The 18,840-nt window shown below is 38.2% G+C and overlaps 1 protein-coding gene across 1 annotated transcript in view; it reads left to right on the forward strand.

Moving 5' to 3' along the window:
* PDE6C (phosphodiesterase 6C) overlaps positions 1-18,507 on the forward strand; it is a 50,284-nt gene extending 31,777 nt beyond the window's left edge. Inside the window, exons 11-20 of the mRNA XM_026650988.1 lie at positions 390-497; positions 613-722; positions 7,279-7,366; positions 10,315-10,415; positions 11,738-11,845; positions 12,124-12,187; positions 13,913-13,987; positions 14,128-14,211; positions 15,189-15,342; positions 18,488-18,507. Coding sequence (XP_026506773.1) covers positions 390-497; positions 613-722; positions 7,279-7,366; positions 10,315-10,415; positions 11,738-11,845; positions 12,124-12,187; positions 13,913-13,987; positions 14,128-14,211; positions 15,189-15,342; positions 18,488-18,507 — 912 coding nt within the window. The remainder of the gene's footprint in view (positions 1-389; positions 498-612; positions 723-7,278; positions 7,367-10,314; positions 10,416-11,737; positions 11,846-12,123; positions 12,188-13,912; positions 13,988-14,127; positions 14,212-15,188; positions 15,343-18,487) is intronic.
* The last annotated feature ends 333 nt before the right edge of the window (positions 18,508-18,840 follow it).

The following is an 18,840-nucleotide window of genomic DNA, read 5'->3' on the forward strand; positions in this document are numbered from 1 at the left end:
TCCAAGTTCTTTTAACTAGAACTGTCCCAGAGTAAAATATTAGAAGCAACAGTAGCATACATTCGTTCTTAGGTTTTTATATATAAAACATTCAATATCTTTTACTTTTCCCCTGTTCTGAGTAGATATTTTTCACAGATTCATATTAAGCATGTAAAGCTAGGTGGTAAATTGTTGTGTGCTTAGTTAGATAAAAAATTAAACTAGCATTGACTTATATAACAGTGGTTAGCTTCTATGTTTATTTTAATTAGAAACAATGTTTCAGCTTTGTAAAAGCTGCATATTTTCCTGTAAAGATATGAAATTCCATCTTAATTTTAAAGACATTCCAGGACTTTGTTATATTTTAACACTACTGAGTATGATATGCCTTTTATTTGTAACAGGTACTTACAAGATGGATGTACACAGTCAGAAAGGGTTATCGGGATATAACTTACCATAACTGGCGGCATGGATTCAACGTGGGACAGACAATGTTCACCTTACTAATGGTATGTTTTGTCACTGTAAACCTATCTTTCATTCAATTTGTAGTTCTTTTAATTTCAACAGGAATTGTAAAATTCAAGCAGGTATACACTCAAAAAAGTCTCTTCTCCTTTATAGACAGGTAGACTAAAGAAATACTATACCGATCTAGAAGCCTTCGCCATGGTTGCAGCTGCTTTCTGCCATGACATTGATCACAGAGGGACCAATAATTTGTATCAAATGAAGTAAGTTCAGCTACACTGATTTATACGTACAAACACCTGTACATATAACATTTGTACCAGTAACTAAAAGAAAGATGTGAACATATCACCACATGCAAAGATACAAACTATACTATTTTCCATAATTATTTGCAAAGCATGCACTGTGTGTTCACTGCTCTGCAAAGCACATCTATCAAGAGAGTCTGACCCAGAGTATTTATAACCTATATGAAAACACCAAGACAAGACACTTTGGGAGAGCCGGAGGAAGGAGTCCTCTTAGCTAATGTTTTTCCTAATTTGTCTTAAAGAGAGGGTGACCCACTTTTATGCTTGGATTCTGAGGGGTGCCTTTCAAAAGGGGCCATATTGAAGGTGTGAAAATAGGAATGGGAGAAGGAAATGGAATGGGTATTGGAGCTAACACTGTTGGCAGAGTGAAGCTGGTGAGAGGGAGCACATTAGGAGACAAGATTTAAGATGTAGGCCAGGGTGAAGTTGTGTAGAGCCTAGAACAGGAGCAGTCAGTTATTTTTTGTCAAGGTCCAAATTTCTTGGTCAAGGTACAGACTCCAGAGAAAATAATAAAAAAGAATAAGAATAATAATAATAATAATAATAAGTAAATAAAAAGATTTGGGGTCTGGCATCTGGCAGTTCAGATTTGGCCCACAGTCCACCTATTGACTACCCCTGGCCAAGAAGATGAAGGAGGTGAATCCCCCTCCCTCTGAAGTCAGTGGCTACACTCCTGCTGACTTCAGTACAGCAGGATCAAGTCCCAGGTGCAAGATCCTCACCCCCATTCTGGCTCCTTTATGCTGAGTGAAAGAGCCAAAGGGTGCCTCCCAGCCTGGGTAGACAGACTTGCACCAGCTTAGCTCAAGCTAGCATGCTAAAAATCGTGAAAGTGTAGTGCTGAAAGAGAACTCAAGAGGTCCAATCCAGCTCCCACACTGAGACAGGACCAAGTATATCTAGACCATCTCTGACAGCTGTTTGTCTAACCTGTTACTAAAAGCCTCCAAGAACTGGGATTCAACAACCTCCCTTGGAAGCCTATACCAGAGATTAATTACCCTTATATCTAATTTAAATTTCCCTTGCTGCAGATTAAGCCCATTTCTTCTTGTCCTACCTTTAGTGAACGTGGAGAATTCATCACAGTCCTCTTTATAACAGCCTTTAACATATTTGAAAATTGTTTATCAGGTCCCCTCTCAGAATTCTTTTTTCAAGACTAAATATGCCCAGTTTTAACCTTTCCTCATAGGTCAAAGTTTCTAAACGATTTATCCTTTTTGTTGCTCTCCTCTGGACTCTCTCCAATTTGTCCACATCTTTCTTAAAGTGTGAAGCCAAGAATACAGTACTCCAGTTGAGGCCTCACCAGGACCAAGTAGAGCAGGACGATTAGCTCCTGTGTCTTATACATAACACTTCTGTTAATAGACCCCCAGAATATTAGCTTTTTTTTTTTTTTTGCAACTGTATCACATTGTTTATTCATTCAATTTGTGATCCACTATAACCCCCAGATCCTTTTCAGCAGTACTACCACCTAGTCATTTATTCCACATTTTATAGTTGTACATTTTTCCTTCATAAGTGAAGTACTTTGTAAAGTTTTTTATTGAATTTCATCTGATTGGTCTAATTTCAGACCAGTTCTCTAATTTATCAAGATAGTTTTGAACTAATCCTGTCCTCCAAAGTACTTGCAACTCCTCCCAGCTTGGTTTCATTTGCAAATTTTATAAGCACATTCTCCACTCCATTATCCAAGTCATTAATGAAAATATTGAACAGTATCAGACTCAGGACTGACCCCTGTGGGTCACAGTTTGACCATGAACTAGTCTTTGAGTACAGATTTTCAACCAGTTTTGCACCCACTTTATAGTAATTTTATTTAGACCACATTTTCCTAGTGTACTTATGAGAATGTCACGTGGGACTATGTCAAAAGCCTTACTAAAATCAAAATATAGCACATCTACTGCTTCTCCCCATCTCCATGGCCAGGAACTCCGTCAAAGAAGGAAATGAGGTTGGTTTGGCATGATTTCTTTTTAACAAAACCATGGTGGCTATTACTTATAACCATTTTCCTCTAGGTGCTTACAAAATAATTGTTTAATAATTTGTTCCAGGTATCGAAGTTAGCTTGCTTTTCTATAATTTTCTGAATCCTCTATGTTCCTCTTTTTCAAGGTGGGCAAACACAGTATTTTTCTCTAGTCTTTTGGGACCTCAGCCATCTTCAATTAGTTTTCAAAAATAATCACTAATGATTACAAGATTGCTTCAGCTAGTTTCTCTTTACGTACCTTAGGATGAATTTCATCAGACCCTGCCAACTTGAATACATCTAAGTTATCTAAATATTCTTTAAGCTGTTCTTTCCCTATTTTGTCTTGCATTCCTTCCCCTTGTTGTTAACATTAATTATGTTATGGATGTGGCCACAATTTACCTTTTTAATGAAGACTGAAGCAAAATAGGCATTAAACATATCAGCCCTCTTGATGTTGTTCTTTATTGGGTCTCCTTCCCCACTAAGTAGAGGACCTACACTTTCCTTCCTCTTTCTCTTGCTTCTAATATATTTATAAAAACTTCTCTAATTGCCTTTATGTCCCTTGCTTGGTGTAACTCATTTTGTGCCTTAGCCTTTCCATTTTTGTGCCTAATTGCTTGTGCTATTCTTTTGTACTCATCCTTAGCAGTTGGTCTGTATTTCCACTTTTTCTAGACTTCCTTTCTGATTTTCAGCTAAAAAGATTTTCAGCTGGAGCCATAGTTTCAGCTGGAGCCATAGTTGCCTCTTATTATTCTCCCTATCTCTCCTTCATATCAGGATTGTTTTTGGTGTTGCACCTTTAATATTGCCTCTTGGAGAAACTGCCAGATCTCCTGAACTCCTTTTTCCCTTTGATTTTCTTCCCATGGGATCTTACCTACCTTTTCTTTGAGCTTAAGTCTGCATTTCTGAAATTCATTGTCTTTATTCTGCTACCCTCACTCCTTCCTGTCCTTAGAACCAGGAAATCTATCATTTCATGATCACTTTGAATTGAGTTGCCTCTCACCTTCAAATTCACTACCAATTCCTTCCTGTTGGTCAGAATCAAGTCTAAAATAACTGCCCCCTGGTTTCTTCCTCCACCTTCTGAAACAAAAAGTTGTCCCCAACACATTTCAAGAACTTATTAGGCAATTTGTGTTTTGCCATATTACTTTTCCAACAGATGTCTGGGGAGTCCCCCACTACTACCAGGTCTTGGATATTTATTATTTATTCTAGAAATGCCTCATCTACCTCTTCTTGCTTATTTGGTGGGCTATAATAGTCCCTCTACCATGACTTTTCCCTCCTTTCATATTCACCCAGAGACTTTCAATTGGTCTGCCTCTCATCTCCTTCTGGACCAAGAATATATACACTTATTCTGAGATGTATAATGCAACACCGCCTCCCTTGTCCTTCCTGAACAAGCTGTACTCCTCTATATCAATAGTTCAGTTATGAGATTTATCCCATCAAGTCTCTGTGCTGCCAATTAATTCATACTTTAGCATATGTACTAATACTTCCAGTTCTTCCTGTTTATTCCCCATAATCCTTGCATTTGTGAACAGACATCTAAAATGTCAAGCAGACTCCCCATCCCCACCCAGTTATCACTCTTGTTGCTCCTATGGACTCTATTGTAATTTTCTGTCTCCTCCCCCTTCCCCACTGAACATTTAGCCTTCTGTTAAGGTCACTTTTTTTTATACCTGTGGGCTTTTGTCACCTGCCCCCTTTGAACCTAGTTGAAAGCCCTCCTTACTAGGTTGGCTAGGCGGTGGGTGAAGATGCTTTTCCACTTCTTGGTCATTGTGGACATCCTGGCATGGACAGTGGCTTGAGCTCATGTTGGCATGGACTTGGGTGGCTTGCTCAAGCCAGCACTTGTGCTACAATGTCCACACTGCTATTTTTAGCGTGCTAGCTCAAGCAGAGTTAGCGCTTGTCTGTCCACCTCGACTGGAAGGCATGTTCCCAGCTGCAGTGTGGACATACCGTAAAAGACCCGTACTGCCATCAGGTGTGTGATTACAGCTCTTGTACACATACCCAAGCCACCTTTAATCTAGCTACAGTGGCTAAAATAGCAGTGAGTATGTGGCTGTACAGGTTTTCATGCAGGCTTTAGCACAAGCTGTAAAAGCTACCCCAAACTACTAACATTCCTAGCCCACACCAGGGTCCACACTGCCATATTTTTACCCACACTAGCTAGCTAGATTAAAGATAGCACAGTATGCCTACATGAGCTGCAAATCACACCTTCAACAGCAGTGTAGACATACTCTAAGCTATGCAGAGCAGCCCAGGTTTGGGAGGGTGCAAAGTTGGTTTAAAGCCACCTTAGCTTCCCCCTCCACTATGCTTCAAGTTCTTATCCTAGAAGTTTTAGCTGGATACTCTGTATATGGCAAATTCAATGGAACAACGCAGAGAGGGCTGTGACATATGATCAGTTGACAAAGTAGTAATTTTGACTATAGGGAGGCCAAATTGGGGGAAGATCTGGTAGTTAAGATGGGAGATTAAAACACTGGTCTATGGTGTTGTAATTGTCAGGATGGAGAGATAAAATAGGATTTTCAAAATGTTAGAGAAAGAAGTGGCAAGATTTAATGGCAATGTAGGTGTGTGGGAGCAAATTCATAAGGACATTATCATGGCTGGAATGCAATAACAAAGCCTGACCTACTTATTTACTTGTACAAAGTTTGCCACGTCCTTGTAATATTTTGTGTCAAGTCCCCTTAAGCTATTGCTACCAGCCCACTACTCATAAGCAACTGTACAGAAAACTAGTGTGATACAGAAAAACAATTTTGTAAGGAAATAGATTTCAGACTTATTTCAAGAGATTATTCTAAAGCTCAGTTTGCAACATATTAGTTTTGAAGATAAGATAAAATCCTGTGTGTCCTTTTAGGAATGTGATCAGACAGACCATTCTTATGCTCTCTACCCTGATTTTAAAAAAAGAATAGAGAGAGTCAGCTCCACAGTTGATGTAAATAGGTGTAGTGCTGCTGACTGCAGTGGAGCTATTGCAGTTTACATCAGTAAGGATCTGGCTGTACTAGCTCGGTGTATAAGATATTGTAAATGATGTGGGGAGTAGATGGGTTTCCTTTTCCCTAGTAAATGTTTGCAGTGATACAGACTTAATTTTATTTTTTTCTGCTTTTTACATCATTGTGCACAACTAGGGTACCACTTTTCATCTGTAGGTCAATTAATCTTTCATGCATTCTTTCTCATGATATATACTGTACATTGTAATCACTTGCTTCTGTGCATTTGCTAGCCAACAAAAACTCCATAGGCTCTCAGTCCCCAGTAGCTAGGGAACATAATAATCATGATCTTTAGGAGAATATCTTGCCAGTAATGCAGAATGACTTATTAGGTAACACCCCTCATCCTCTCCCATGAAGGAATTTTCAAGTTGTACTCCGTGGCAATGGCATTTTCTGATTATTGTCAGGGATTCTCCAGATGATACAGGAGAGAGACAGACTGATTCTTACTGAGCATCACTCAACCAAAGAACTTTAAAAGGGGTGAGGCCAGATCTTCCTACCAGGGTCCTCCCTGACTGAAAGGTCCATTCATGAGGTCAGCCAGGGTGAGCAATCTATTGGGCTTTACCACCACACATGTACAGATTAATGAATGGCATGCACATTCCTCCTTGGTTCACCCCAGAAATTGACCTGTTAGCCAAAGAAAAGAAAAAGAAAAGCCAAGCATGGCCCATATTCAAAACAACTAGAATAAAACATGGACATGACCCTCTCCCTCACTGCCCAGAACTCTAGTGTAGAGCTGGAATTACTTCTGCTTAACACTCAGCATGAGATAAGAAGAAGGGTTTCTGTGACAGGCTGAAGATGTATGAACTTCCACGGACTGCGTAGTCCATAAAGCTGTAAGTACTTTCTGCGGGATAGAGCCCAAGGAAAGGAAAGGAAATAGCATTGCACAGTCAACATGGTAGTTTCATTCGATTTAAGCAAACCATAATAAATTAGAAATGCAGTGGCACGGCGGTCCACTTTGAATGATACAACCAGAAGAGAGGTCAAGAGCCTACCAAAGCAATAAATACAAACAGCTGAATAATAGGTACGTTTCTACACATGGAAGGTGCATTGATTAAAGAAACAAGAACTACTAACACACAGGACAAAATGGGGTAAATTTTCAAAGGCACAAATGGGAGTTATGCACCTAACTGCTCCTTGTGTTTTTGAAACTCTCTCCCTTAATCTTTTCTCAATGACAGTGCTGAAGGCATATACATATTGTGTCATTTTTAAGCAGGTATTATTCTGTGTCATGCCACAAAACTAGGTTAGTCAAGCAATGTTAAACCATTTCAAACTCTTTCTGTGGAATATGCAGCTCGATAGAACATTAATACTACATGTTTTATGACTAATTAAAACAGTCATAAAAATATGTACTGTGAAACATTGTCAACAATTACTTGTTTTTCAACAGGTCAGCTTCTCCATTAGCAAAACTTCATGGATCTTCCATTTTAGAAAGACATCATCTAGAGTACAGTAAAACTCTGCTACAAGACGAGGTTAGTATATAAACACTTTCTACTAAAACTGATAAACACCAAAGCTCTTTTATAGATTCTGACCTTTCCAAGAGGTTAAACTGGGTTAAAAATAGCAGTGTAGATGGGGAAGGCACTGCTTGGGGGAGTAGAGAGCGCAGGGATCAGGCATGTCTTTACTCACCTAAGCAGTGCCTCACACCCTACATACACTGTTATTTGTACCCATGTTGGGGGGAATGTAGTGTATGTACTCCACAAAAGGAGTGTGCAATGTAGCTGTACCTACAGACCTCCTGTGTCCCCTTGGAAAAGTCAACTGCTCTCACTATGCCTCAATTTCCCACCTGTAAATGTGTACTATTTCCCTACTGCACAGGGAGGTTGGCAGGATAAATCCATAAATACCTGGGACATGCTTCAACACTATGGTGATGGGAAACTAGATGGGAGCTTTATAAATAAAGATGGCTTCAAACATTTTTAAAATGTTTTTCTACTAGTTTTTCATACTAGAAATCTCAGACCTTAACTTCCTACTGTTGCTGGAGAAGCTTGTCAAGATCTTTGGAGCTCCTGAATATTGATATCACAAGAGGCTGTAGTTTGAACTGCAGCTCTCTTCCCCCTCCCCCAATTTAAGGGGGAAGAAAGAGAGGCTAACAAGCTTAAACAGTCTAAGAAATATGTCAAAGTCTGAAACTATCGAAGGTTCAGTATCCTCATTCCCTTCAGTGGAGGGGAAGGAGAGCAGCAGCTTAGGTTAGAGTCATGTGTGATATATTATTAGTAGTACTTACGTGGAAAAAAGAATCACTGCCCTGAAAGGCTTAAAATCTAGACATGGATGAAAGGTGGGGAATGTGGCTACAACATACAAGCAAATGAACATGGGGAAGAATTGGCACTGCTGTGTTACATGTATTGTAGGTTATGTTGTTTGTTTTTAATTGTATATACATGTAGCAGAGTTACGTCTTCATAACATCCCCAAGAACAGAGTGGATCTGGGTTCTAGTGCAATCTGGGAAGATAAGATCTGGGCCATGTACAGTTCGCTGACATAGGGTAAAGCCCATCACACAGCTATAGGTCACCTATCCCAGCCCCATCCAACCATCCTCTTTCCCCATGACTCCTCCAAAGGTAACAGATGTTTTCTATGGGGTAATTGGTGGCCTGATCCTTCCTGCTCCAAAGATGGTCTCTTTTTCTTAAGGACTTTAGGGCACTTGGTAGTGATTCCCTCCATCCTGCATCTTAAAAGAGGTGCTAGTTAAAGGCTTCTGCTCTCCAACCAATAAGGTTAGAGAGCGGTCACACCCTTCACCACTGAGTGAAATCACAAACACACCCACAGCCTTACTGCCAGCACTACTAAAGTGAAAGCAGGAGAATTAATGCTCCATAATTCCTAGCTCTCAAATTCATGAAACCCCGCTGGGTTCCATACTACGGGTTTCAAGGATACTACAGCACTGTAACTTTTAGGGGTTCCCCAGCTACTGTCTTGGAATTATCAGGCACTTATGACCCTACTCTCAATTTAGCAGCCGTAGGAATGGGAACATGTCCTCATCCTGTCTGCCCTCTGAAGTGGAGGATGGTTAGGCTGCTATCCATCCTTGTGAATTTCAAAAGGCCATGGGGCCCTTGCCTGGTGTCATCCCCTCCCTGCCCCCTCAATCTGCAAGATGTATGAAGGAGCAACTATGCTCCAAGAGGAGCTGTACAGTAAGGGAGTTTCTGCTATCAAGGAAGAACTAAACCAAAAAAGAACTAATATAAAACAAGATGGCCCTTGGACAGTTGTTCTAGATTCAGTTGCTATAAAAGAGCAGACCTGATATTTCACCCATGAAGTTTAGCCACCACAAGGAATATAGGAACTGCTTTGTATATGTTTTCATAATCATACCTTATTACAATCCACTGGTTTACATTCCAAGCAAATTCTTGTTTCATTTTAAGATAAATGACACTCAATCTTTATTCTAAGAGGTTTGAAAATGGAGAACAAGTATGCATCTCCCAAAAACAATATGGTCTGGTTTGGATATGGGATGGGCAGGGATCCAGCCAATAAAAGAAAATTAAACTACATGGTGAGCATGTATTGGCTGCACACTGCATCATGCAAGTGAAGATTGTAGTTGCTCAGATGTTCTAATAATTTACCATTCCAAAGGAGCTCCAAAGCTACTTTCTATTTTGGTTTCTCCAAGGAAGTAGAGGTATTATTTATTTTAGAGAGGAGGTGGGTAAGGTAATATCTTTTATTGAACCAACTTCTGTTTGTGAGAGAGCCAAGCTTTTAAGCTTACACAGAGCTCTTCAAGCTCGTCTGTGTAAGCTCAAAAAGGTTGTCTCTCTCACCAACAGAAATTGGTCCAATAAAAGATACCACACCTCACCCACCTTGTCTCTCCACAGTTCTGGGACCAACACAGCTACAACACTGCATACATATTATTTGTTTTGTTATTTTACTAAAAATTCAAAGATCTAACTACCTCCCAATTTCAACTGTCCTAGACCAAGCTATTCGAAGACATGATTCAACATTCATAGAGCATTTCAGAAAAAGAAGAAAGCTTGCAGAAATCTCACTCTTACCTTTGCAAACACTGTACTTGTATATTGCTTCTGATAACTCTAAATAAAATGTCTTACTACTGTCACTATTATCACATCAATAGTAACAGAAGTGTTTAGGCTATGGAATATAAAATAATTTTGGTGTTTTTATTAAACCATTTTCAGCTCTCCTCACAGTACACCATAAGGTTACCTGTTTTTTTAGCCACACCTGTTTTTCCAAAACTGTATCTAACATTTTATTTTGATTTAAGGAACCATAGATGGCTGTAGAGCAGGCTTATTATAATATACTATGGTACAGCCTGTAGAATACAAACCAAATATAATTTTGTAAGAGGAATTGAATTTGTAAATTTTCCATCTTGCAGAGTTTAAACATCTTCCAGAACCTAAATAAGCGCCAGTTTGAAACCGTTTTACATTTATTTGAAGTTGCAATAATAGCAACTGACTTGGCGTTGTATTTCAAGTAAGTACTAAATTATGTATAACTTCCTACTGAAAAAATTCTCAATCCTGTACAAATCATGACTGTAGTTTTTCCTAGTTATAAACAGATTATAGAGCTATATTTTAAAATGAAGTTATTCTGAAAAACTTCATTCTTCAAGCTCGTTATAAGGAATAAGATATTTTCTTTGATTCACTTGAGGCCTTTAAATCTCAAAACAGAAATCATGAATTTTCCTCTATGTCTCATACTGATATAGAGCATATATTTATTAGGCCATCCAAATACACTTTCCATTGACAGTGCACACTATATGTCAAAAGGCACTAAATATGTTGATAGTGTAGTCCAATTGTAGTGTGTGTATGTGATATTTTATGTAGATATTCTGTACTAGAATCACTCATACTGAAATTGTCAAAATGCTGCCATAAACTTAAACAGGGATGGCCTATGATGTAGAAATTAAAGTATGATAAAAGAAATCCAGACATTAAAAAAAATCTCCAGTGTCAAATGTGTCAAGAATTCTGAAGATCAAATAATTTGTCTATTTACTATCTTATCAACCTGATCCACCACCAACTGAAGTCAATGGAAATATTCCCACTGATTAAAATGAATGCTGGATCAGGGCCTAAGAGCTCTGAAGTTTTTCTAAAAAAGACACATGGAGCTCTTTTCCTTTAATTGTTTTAAGATTTTTGACACTCAGAGCTGGCAGATAACAGGGAAGTCAACAAGTAATCCATATTCAATGCATTTTTTATAATGAATGATAAATATCTTTAATTATATTAGAATGTTTTATGTATGTTACAACTCTGTCCAGTGAGGTGAAACCTCTAAATGCAAATGAAGAGATTTATTAAGCAATAACTATCTACACTCCAGCACCTCTCATCCAGAAGGATCACATAGCATGTTACTTAACCTCTCTTTATAAATAGTGATCTTTTCACCTTTTCCAGTTGATTTCTTTGCAGAATCAATCAAGAATGAAAATATGTAAACCCTTACAATATTTGGATAAGATTCAAGAAACAAAATGATCACAAGTAGCAATATACAGATTTAGGAAATCTGTTGCTTTTCATATTAAAGCTTGACATATTGACAAAAGCATTACATGTCAGGAATCTATGGCCAAGTCTATGAGCTATATAATACCTAAATATAACTCTCATTAAAATAGATGGACTTCAATGGGAGTTAGATCTGGACCAAGCCAAACATACTATTTTAGAAAAGCATTAATATAAGAAGCACCTATTATGCAAAAGCCCAGACATTTTTGGATACCAGTACTTTATATATGAAATATTCATATATTTTTACAGGAAAAGGACTATGTTTCAAAAGATTGTGGATGCAGTTGAAAAAATGCAAACAGAAGAGGAGGCAATTAAATATATATCTATCGACCCAACCAAAAAAGAAGTTATCATGTAAGTAGTTAGTATCTTACTCTTCTTTCAATAAATTATCTAGGGCCAGATCTTTAGAAGTATTAAGGAGCCATAAGCTGCAGATAGGCGCCTTGTGGGATTTTCAGAAGTGATTAGGCACCTAACTCCCATTGGCTTCACTTTGGAGTTAGTCTCCTAGGCGCTTTTAAAAATCTCACTAGGCGCCTATCTGCACCTTTAGGTGCCTGAATAAGTTTAAAAATCTGTCCCCTAGGTTTTTTCTCTATCAGACTTATACTATTTCTGTTTCTTCAAAGGGCTATGATGATGACTGGTTGTGACTTGTCGGCTATAACCAAGCCGTGGGAGGTGCAAAGTCAGGTTAGTATCTCAAAAAGAAAAATTTTGATTTCATACACATTTATATTTGCGCTCTCATTGCATCATCAGTGAATGACAATACAGAAAATTCATTTTATATTCCAAGTCTATAGATATTTAAGTGTAAAACAAAGCGTAACCACTTGCATCTACAAATTGTGCCTGAGAATTGGACACCATTTTCTGGAAGCAGGGACGAATTAAGGCAATCTATGGCACTAGGCACTCCATGCCATGAGCCCCCTGTGGCGTCGCCCCATTGCCCCCACCCTCCCACTTGCGAATCAGTCAATATAGTTGTTCCTGCCTGTAGTATCCATTCTAGCTTTCTTTAAAGGATCCTTGATAACTGATTCTCACTCACTTTTATTTTATCAAATTCTTGCTTTTCTTCTGCCAGCTTTAGGGTGTGGCCTTTACAATAGCATGATCTTAAACTAGACACCAATACACAGACAAACGTAGATCCTTGCACTATTTTAGTTTGACTAAACCACTCTAAAATGGATTCAACGATATGGGCTTTTATGACTTTGAAGAGATCATCTTGCACATCACTACTTAGAAATGCTGTCAGTGCTTGAATTATAGGTATCTATACAGACAAGATGGCTTTAATAAGAGCTGATCTCTTGGGTTATTTCCTTGAACAATTCTAAAACTAGAATTAGATTCTCTGTAAGGCTCCACTGGGATGGAACAGAGTCTATGTAGATCCATAGTAACAAAAGGATAGATCCTTCACACAAAGAATGAAATCCTATTTATTTTCCAATTAGCATCTGAGTATACTAAAAATAGAGTTTCCTGGTCATGACATCTTGAATCAGCTATGTAAGAGGCAGGCCTAGCAAAAGAGCTATGTCAGGCTCATAGACATCGATTAGCCTGCAGATGGCTATTCTAATTATGTAACACTGACACAAAGTTGCAAAGCATTCCAAGCAGTATACTTTATAATTAGGAGATTTTATTATGTTGCTCTATTGTCTTGGAACACCATGGAAAATACTATTTTCAACTATGTACCAATCAGTGAGCATGCCCCAAAATACCATTAAAATGGCAGATACCATCTGTTTACTAACAAAAGCCTCACACTGCAGCATTCCTGTTCTGTAATTCACCTATCCTGTGTGTTAATGATCCCAGAAAGAACAGTGTGGAGTAGTTTTGTGTCTACACGTTCTACAATGATGGTATTTGCTGTTTTTTATTTACCAGAATTCTCTCCTCCTGGAGAACCTTTCCAAACATCTCATGGATAACATTGGTAGCAAGAAAACGCGCAGGAGGGGAGCTAGTAGCAAGGTTTCAGTAGTTCAATAAGATGCAAAAATGTTTCCTGTCAGTTCCTACATAATTTTGTTCAGCTGATACATACATAATATGCACAAGTAAAAGCATAAGCATTACAGCAAAAAACATACTGGCAAAATTCAATTAATAGCTATGATAACAGGATTATACATTTTCCTTCTGTCTGGTAGATCAGTCTTACTGGATATATTAGGAATCACTCTGCTAGTTGAAGGATCAGCAGCACTCCTAGCTTGAAGAAAAATTGGTGTTTTTTTCAAATGAAATAACCTAATTAATTCTCAATTAATCCTAAACAAAAACGTTCTTCAGCATTTTCTGGAAAGACTTGAATACATTCCAGCATCATTCTACAACTGTACTGCTTAATACAACATCAGTAACACAGGAGATTCTCATTCTCAGGTTGCCCTTATGGTTGCGAATGAATTTTGGGAACAAGGTGATCTGGAGCGAACTGTGCTAGAGCAACAGCCAATTGTAAGTATTTTGACATGTTAAACAGCATTATCTTCAATATGAAATAATAGCTTTTGAAGACATGTTTGTCAGTAACAGTTGTCTTATTATTGAAACAAAATGTAGCAAATTCACATTAAAATATTGATATTCTTTTCTAGCCTATGATGGACAGAAACAAAGCAGATGAATTGCCTAAGCTTCAAGTTGGTTTCATTGATTTTGTGTGTACATTTGTATACAAGGTAAGAATAAAACTTTTATTCTTCCTTTGCATTGATTCTAATGACACGAGTGACAAACAATAGTTTGGATTAAAACATTCTAGATGTTAGCAGGGCCTTCCTAGTCATTCAAATAGCGGTCATTCAAAGGGTCATGATTTTTCACCTCCTCCTGTACAGTACCACACACTCCTAAAAGGTGCTTAGCATCTTCTGGAGATGTGGAACCCCCTGAAGTCCCAAGGAATTCAAGGGCACTCAGCATCCCCAGAAGTTGCTCAGTTCCCTAAAAGATTGAGTTTGAGCTTAATCATGGAGCTTCACAGAGCCCCATCTAACATGAAGAGCATAACACAAGGGGATCAATGAAAAGTATGCACCTGTGCTGGATTAGCATAGGAAGAACTTGAGTTGTTCACATCTTCTAAACAGCAATGTAATCTATGTTTCTACACCATCTGGATTTTAAGGCTCTTCCAAAATGCCATGCAGTAGAATGAAATGTAATATTTTGAACAACAACAGGTAAAAGTCCAGTCTTCAGATATCACAAGTGTTATAGTGAGCATGGGCAAAGACACGCCAGGAGAGTGTACTGGGATGGGGGGAGGCTTAGGGAAAAGGGTAGACTTTACAGCACATCATTCGGGCCTTTGATGTTACTGACCCAGTTTGGTGCTTCTGATAAACTCCCACCACATGCCTCATACTCCACCACCAATGGAATGGTACCTGCAAGTACCACAACTACACTTCATCTTTTCCCTTTGCCTAGCTTGTGGGTTTTTCTGGTGTACACCAACAAAGTGCTGAGCTTATAACACAAAACAAACGTAAATCTCTCTCACTGTGCCTGCCACATAATCAAACAGCTAAAACTGGAAAGTGAAAGCAAATGAAGTTTCTGTACATCAACTATATTTGTGTATTCATGCTAGAACCTGAAAACAACCATTCATTATAAATGGACAGTTTACTAACTCATATTGTTTATTTAGGAATTCTCAAGGTTTCACAAGGAAATTACACCAATGTTGGACGGTCTTCAAAACAACAGGGTGGAATGGAAAACACGGGCTGATGAATATGAAGAAAAGATGAAAATTATTGAGGAAGAAAAGAAAAAGCTGGAAGAAGCAGCAGCCAAAAAAGGTTAGGCATCTTTAAGGTTTTCATTCATATACTAAGCAACCACTTGGCGTATTCTGTCTGAAGCACACACATCCAAATACACATTTATTTCAGTGCTCAAGTGCTATGTGAGGCCAGAACTAGCAGAATTTGCTTTGTGTATAGTGGAATGATGAGTAACTTGCCAAGATTACATAATCCAGGACACACTGGACTGATGTCCTAGACTGCCATGTTGGAAAGTGAGACAAAATCGCCATGGTGAGACTTTTTTGAACTTAACAAAACTGCTGCTTACTCAAGGATAAAGCAGTTGCAGGCACCAGAAGGGCTGAAGAAATGGTTCTCTGTGGGCATCAACCTGTAAACTATTAAGCAATTTGAGCTCGTCTCTGCTTACCCAGAGGATGGAAAGCAAGCTGAGAACGTGGACATGGTTCAGTATACTGTCTTTGGAATCAAAAAACAATGAATATTCCCTAGAAGACTGGAAAAATCTCTGGGGTTGATCTTTTGTCCTGGTCTCATCTTTTTTCACCAGTTTCACTGCCAAAGAAAGCAAATCCCTCAAATAAGTCTAACACTTTCCCTTCAACCTTCCAGGACAGCCTCAAGTTCTGAAGCTAAAACTACATTCTCCGATGTCAGAGAATGCTGCTCCATGTGAAGTATCAAACACAGCCCAAAGCGTATACCTAGTCTTCTGGATTTGAGATTTCACGGGCTACTTATGAAAGTAAGGGAGGAGATCCATGATGGGGATGAGCTTATTCAAAAGATCTTGATCATACTGCACTCTCACAACATGGTAATTGGAAATCTTCACTGATAGTATAGCTAAGGAGTAAACATTTTTCTTCCTATAACCTAACCTTCAAATAATCTTGTAAGGAGTGTCTACCTGGAAGCTTCCCTTATTTAGACACTTTCAAGTATGCAGAACCTACCAGAGATCTCAGAATACTTTGCTGAGGAACCTAGTAGAAGCTGGTCAGGTTTCCTGGCTGTTGACAGAACTGATGGTAGTTGTTGCCAGGTCTAGTAAACCAGATCCCGTCAACTCTTCATGGACAAAAACCATCTTTCCTTTTTCCAGAGTCTGGAGAATATCAACATCTCATGAAAGTTCTGTCAGTGGAAAAGGAAATGGGAGAAATAATCCCTTAGGTGATTCAACGCAGGTGAACTTCCAGGAGTTAGTGATGACTCAGTAGTTTTACTCTCTTGATGAACTGGAGGTTATAACTAAGCCCAGACCTTTTGCTTCAAGGGATGACAAGAAAGGACTTCTGATTTGGTAAAAACTAAGGCCATAAGATTGAATAAAGGGTGTAAGAGTGAATGAAGCCAACTATGTTATAAAAATAACTGCACTTGGAACATCAGCTCTAAGGGCTAAAGTGTGCCAGCTCTTCAATAGCTGGGCTACTTCGAAAGGCTCAGAGATTACAAGCAATGGCAAATGACTCCAAAAGTGAACTGCAGGCACAATTTCATGAACAAAAACAATGTGCTCTTAAGTAGTGTTTTACATCTTCAAGGCACTGTGCAATCATTAATTTATTCATTAATCTTCACAATATCTTCAATATCCATCGGAAGTAGGTAAATTTTCTTCCCATATTATACAGATGTGGAAATTGCTCAAGGCCACACATCAAGTCACCATTAGAGGCTGGACCAGAACTAAAGAGTTTCTGACTCAATTTAAACAATAAGACTAACTCAAAATCCAGAAAGCTACACTGTAAAGGTGGTTTAAGCATGCTATAAAAGGCATCACTTACTGAAAACTAATTTTTGAAAGAGAAGTCTAGCAAAATGGGTCAAGTGTTGAAATCAAAGACTGTCCACATGAATACTTTCAAAGTCTCATATTTTAGAAATATGGCTTAAAGTGTGCAGTACCTTAAGTTATCATGTCAGGTTTAACATCACAAAAACACACCACCTTTTTATAAACATGCATGGACTACTGCAACAATAATTCATTCTTATAGTAAAACTGCAGGAGATAAATTGTTTGCCATATTGCATCAGGATATCTATTACCCACACTTTATAGGTGTGAAGTACATTCCATTTTCTTCTAATCTGATATGCACCTGTATACTTTTCTGATGTAGTAGCAATCCTATCTCTTTCAAGCTGGATCTATTGCTAAGCACCACACAAGAGACACCAAATATGGGATTTACATCATATTGATGTACTGGGATTTAAGGATGTAACATCTAGAAGTACCAAAAAGAGAGAAATCCCACTGAAAATAGCAACATTTCACACCAACACAAAGTTTCATCTTCCTAAATTACTGGCAAAGAAGATGATCATTTAGGGTCTGATCTTATGCCAATTGAAGTCAATGACACACTCCCACTGATTTTAATAGGTGCAGGATCAAGCCCTTAAAACTAAGATTCCACTTAAAGAACAATCAAATTATATGTCTGGAAAGAATAGCAAACTTGCACTCTCACCAGATATCATGACCATTTTAAATTGCTGGTACTTGGGATTACTCGGTTGATGTGATCGCTGTGATTTATACAAAATTTGATCATCCCCAAGGAAATATATGCACACAAGCAGACATCTCTAAAGACACAACTGGCCAGATCCTCAGCCGGTCCTTTGCAGTCAATGAGGACATTGCCCATTATGCATATTAACATAATTGATGGTATTACAAAAGGTTATAAATTATCCAGTATTTTGAAAATGCACACTGGGATGAGGTCATGCAGATTTACAAGGTACAGAACGTGATAAATTATTAAACCACTAAAATCAAGGCTATGTAAATACAGAACAGGTCAATGGTTTAATTTTTGCAGAGTTTAAAAAATTCTTCTCAGTTTCAAATAGTTGGTTGTGGGTTTGTTAAATTGCTTCATACAAACTATTCTGAGATACATATGTTGAAATACAGCCATTTCCCTAGATCACACTGACCTGGTTATACCACCTCCTTGTCTAACCATCTGGCAGACAAAAAACAAAATAAACATATTTGCTGAACCACGACAGTGGAAAGTTCAGAACAGAAAATAAACAGGACAAGATATTATAAAATTAAAACAAATTATATTTAATATCATACTGTTAATTATAACCACAAATTTCAGAGAGTAGGGCACTGATCATGTGACATGTTTTAATGCAGGTGGAAAGGGTCGAAAATAACCTAGTAACATGGTGATCCACAGCTTTCAAATGTAAGTTTTAATTCTAATATTGGTATGTCAACTTAAAATGAATCTGAAAACAAGTTACTATACTGAACAGATCAGAACTTAGACCAATAAAAACCTGTGGAATCATTTGAGAGAGATGTTAACACTGTTAGTGACAGCAGTTATTGAACATACAAAAAAGTACCTCTCTCTTGATTGGTAACAGATTTCTACAGGGCTAGATAAAAGTTTATATAATCATAATCAACACTTAAGTGAAAGTTTCCATACCCGTCCCCTCCCCCCCAATAGTCTCAAAGTTTATAATTGATCCAAGAGTTTA

This window comes from Terrapene carolina, unplaced genomic scaffold (genome assembly GCF_002925995.2).
Source record: "Terrapene carolina triunguis isolate 2854851 unplaced genomic scaffold, T_m_triunguis-2.0 Scaffold95, whole genome shotgun sequence".
Taxonomy (NCBI): Eukaryota; Metazoa; Chordata; order Testudines; family Emydidae; genus Terrapene; species Terrapene triunguis.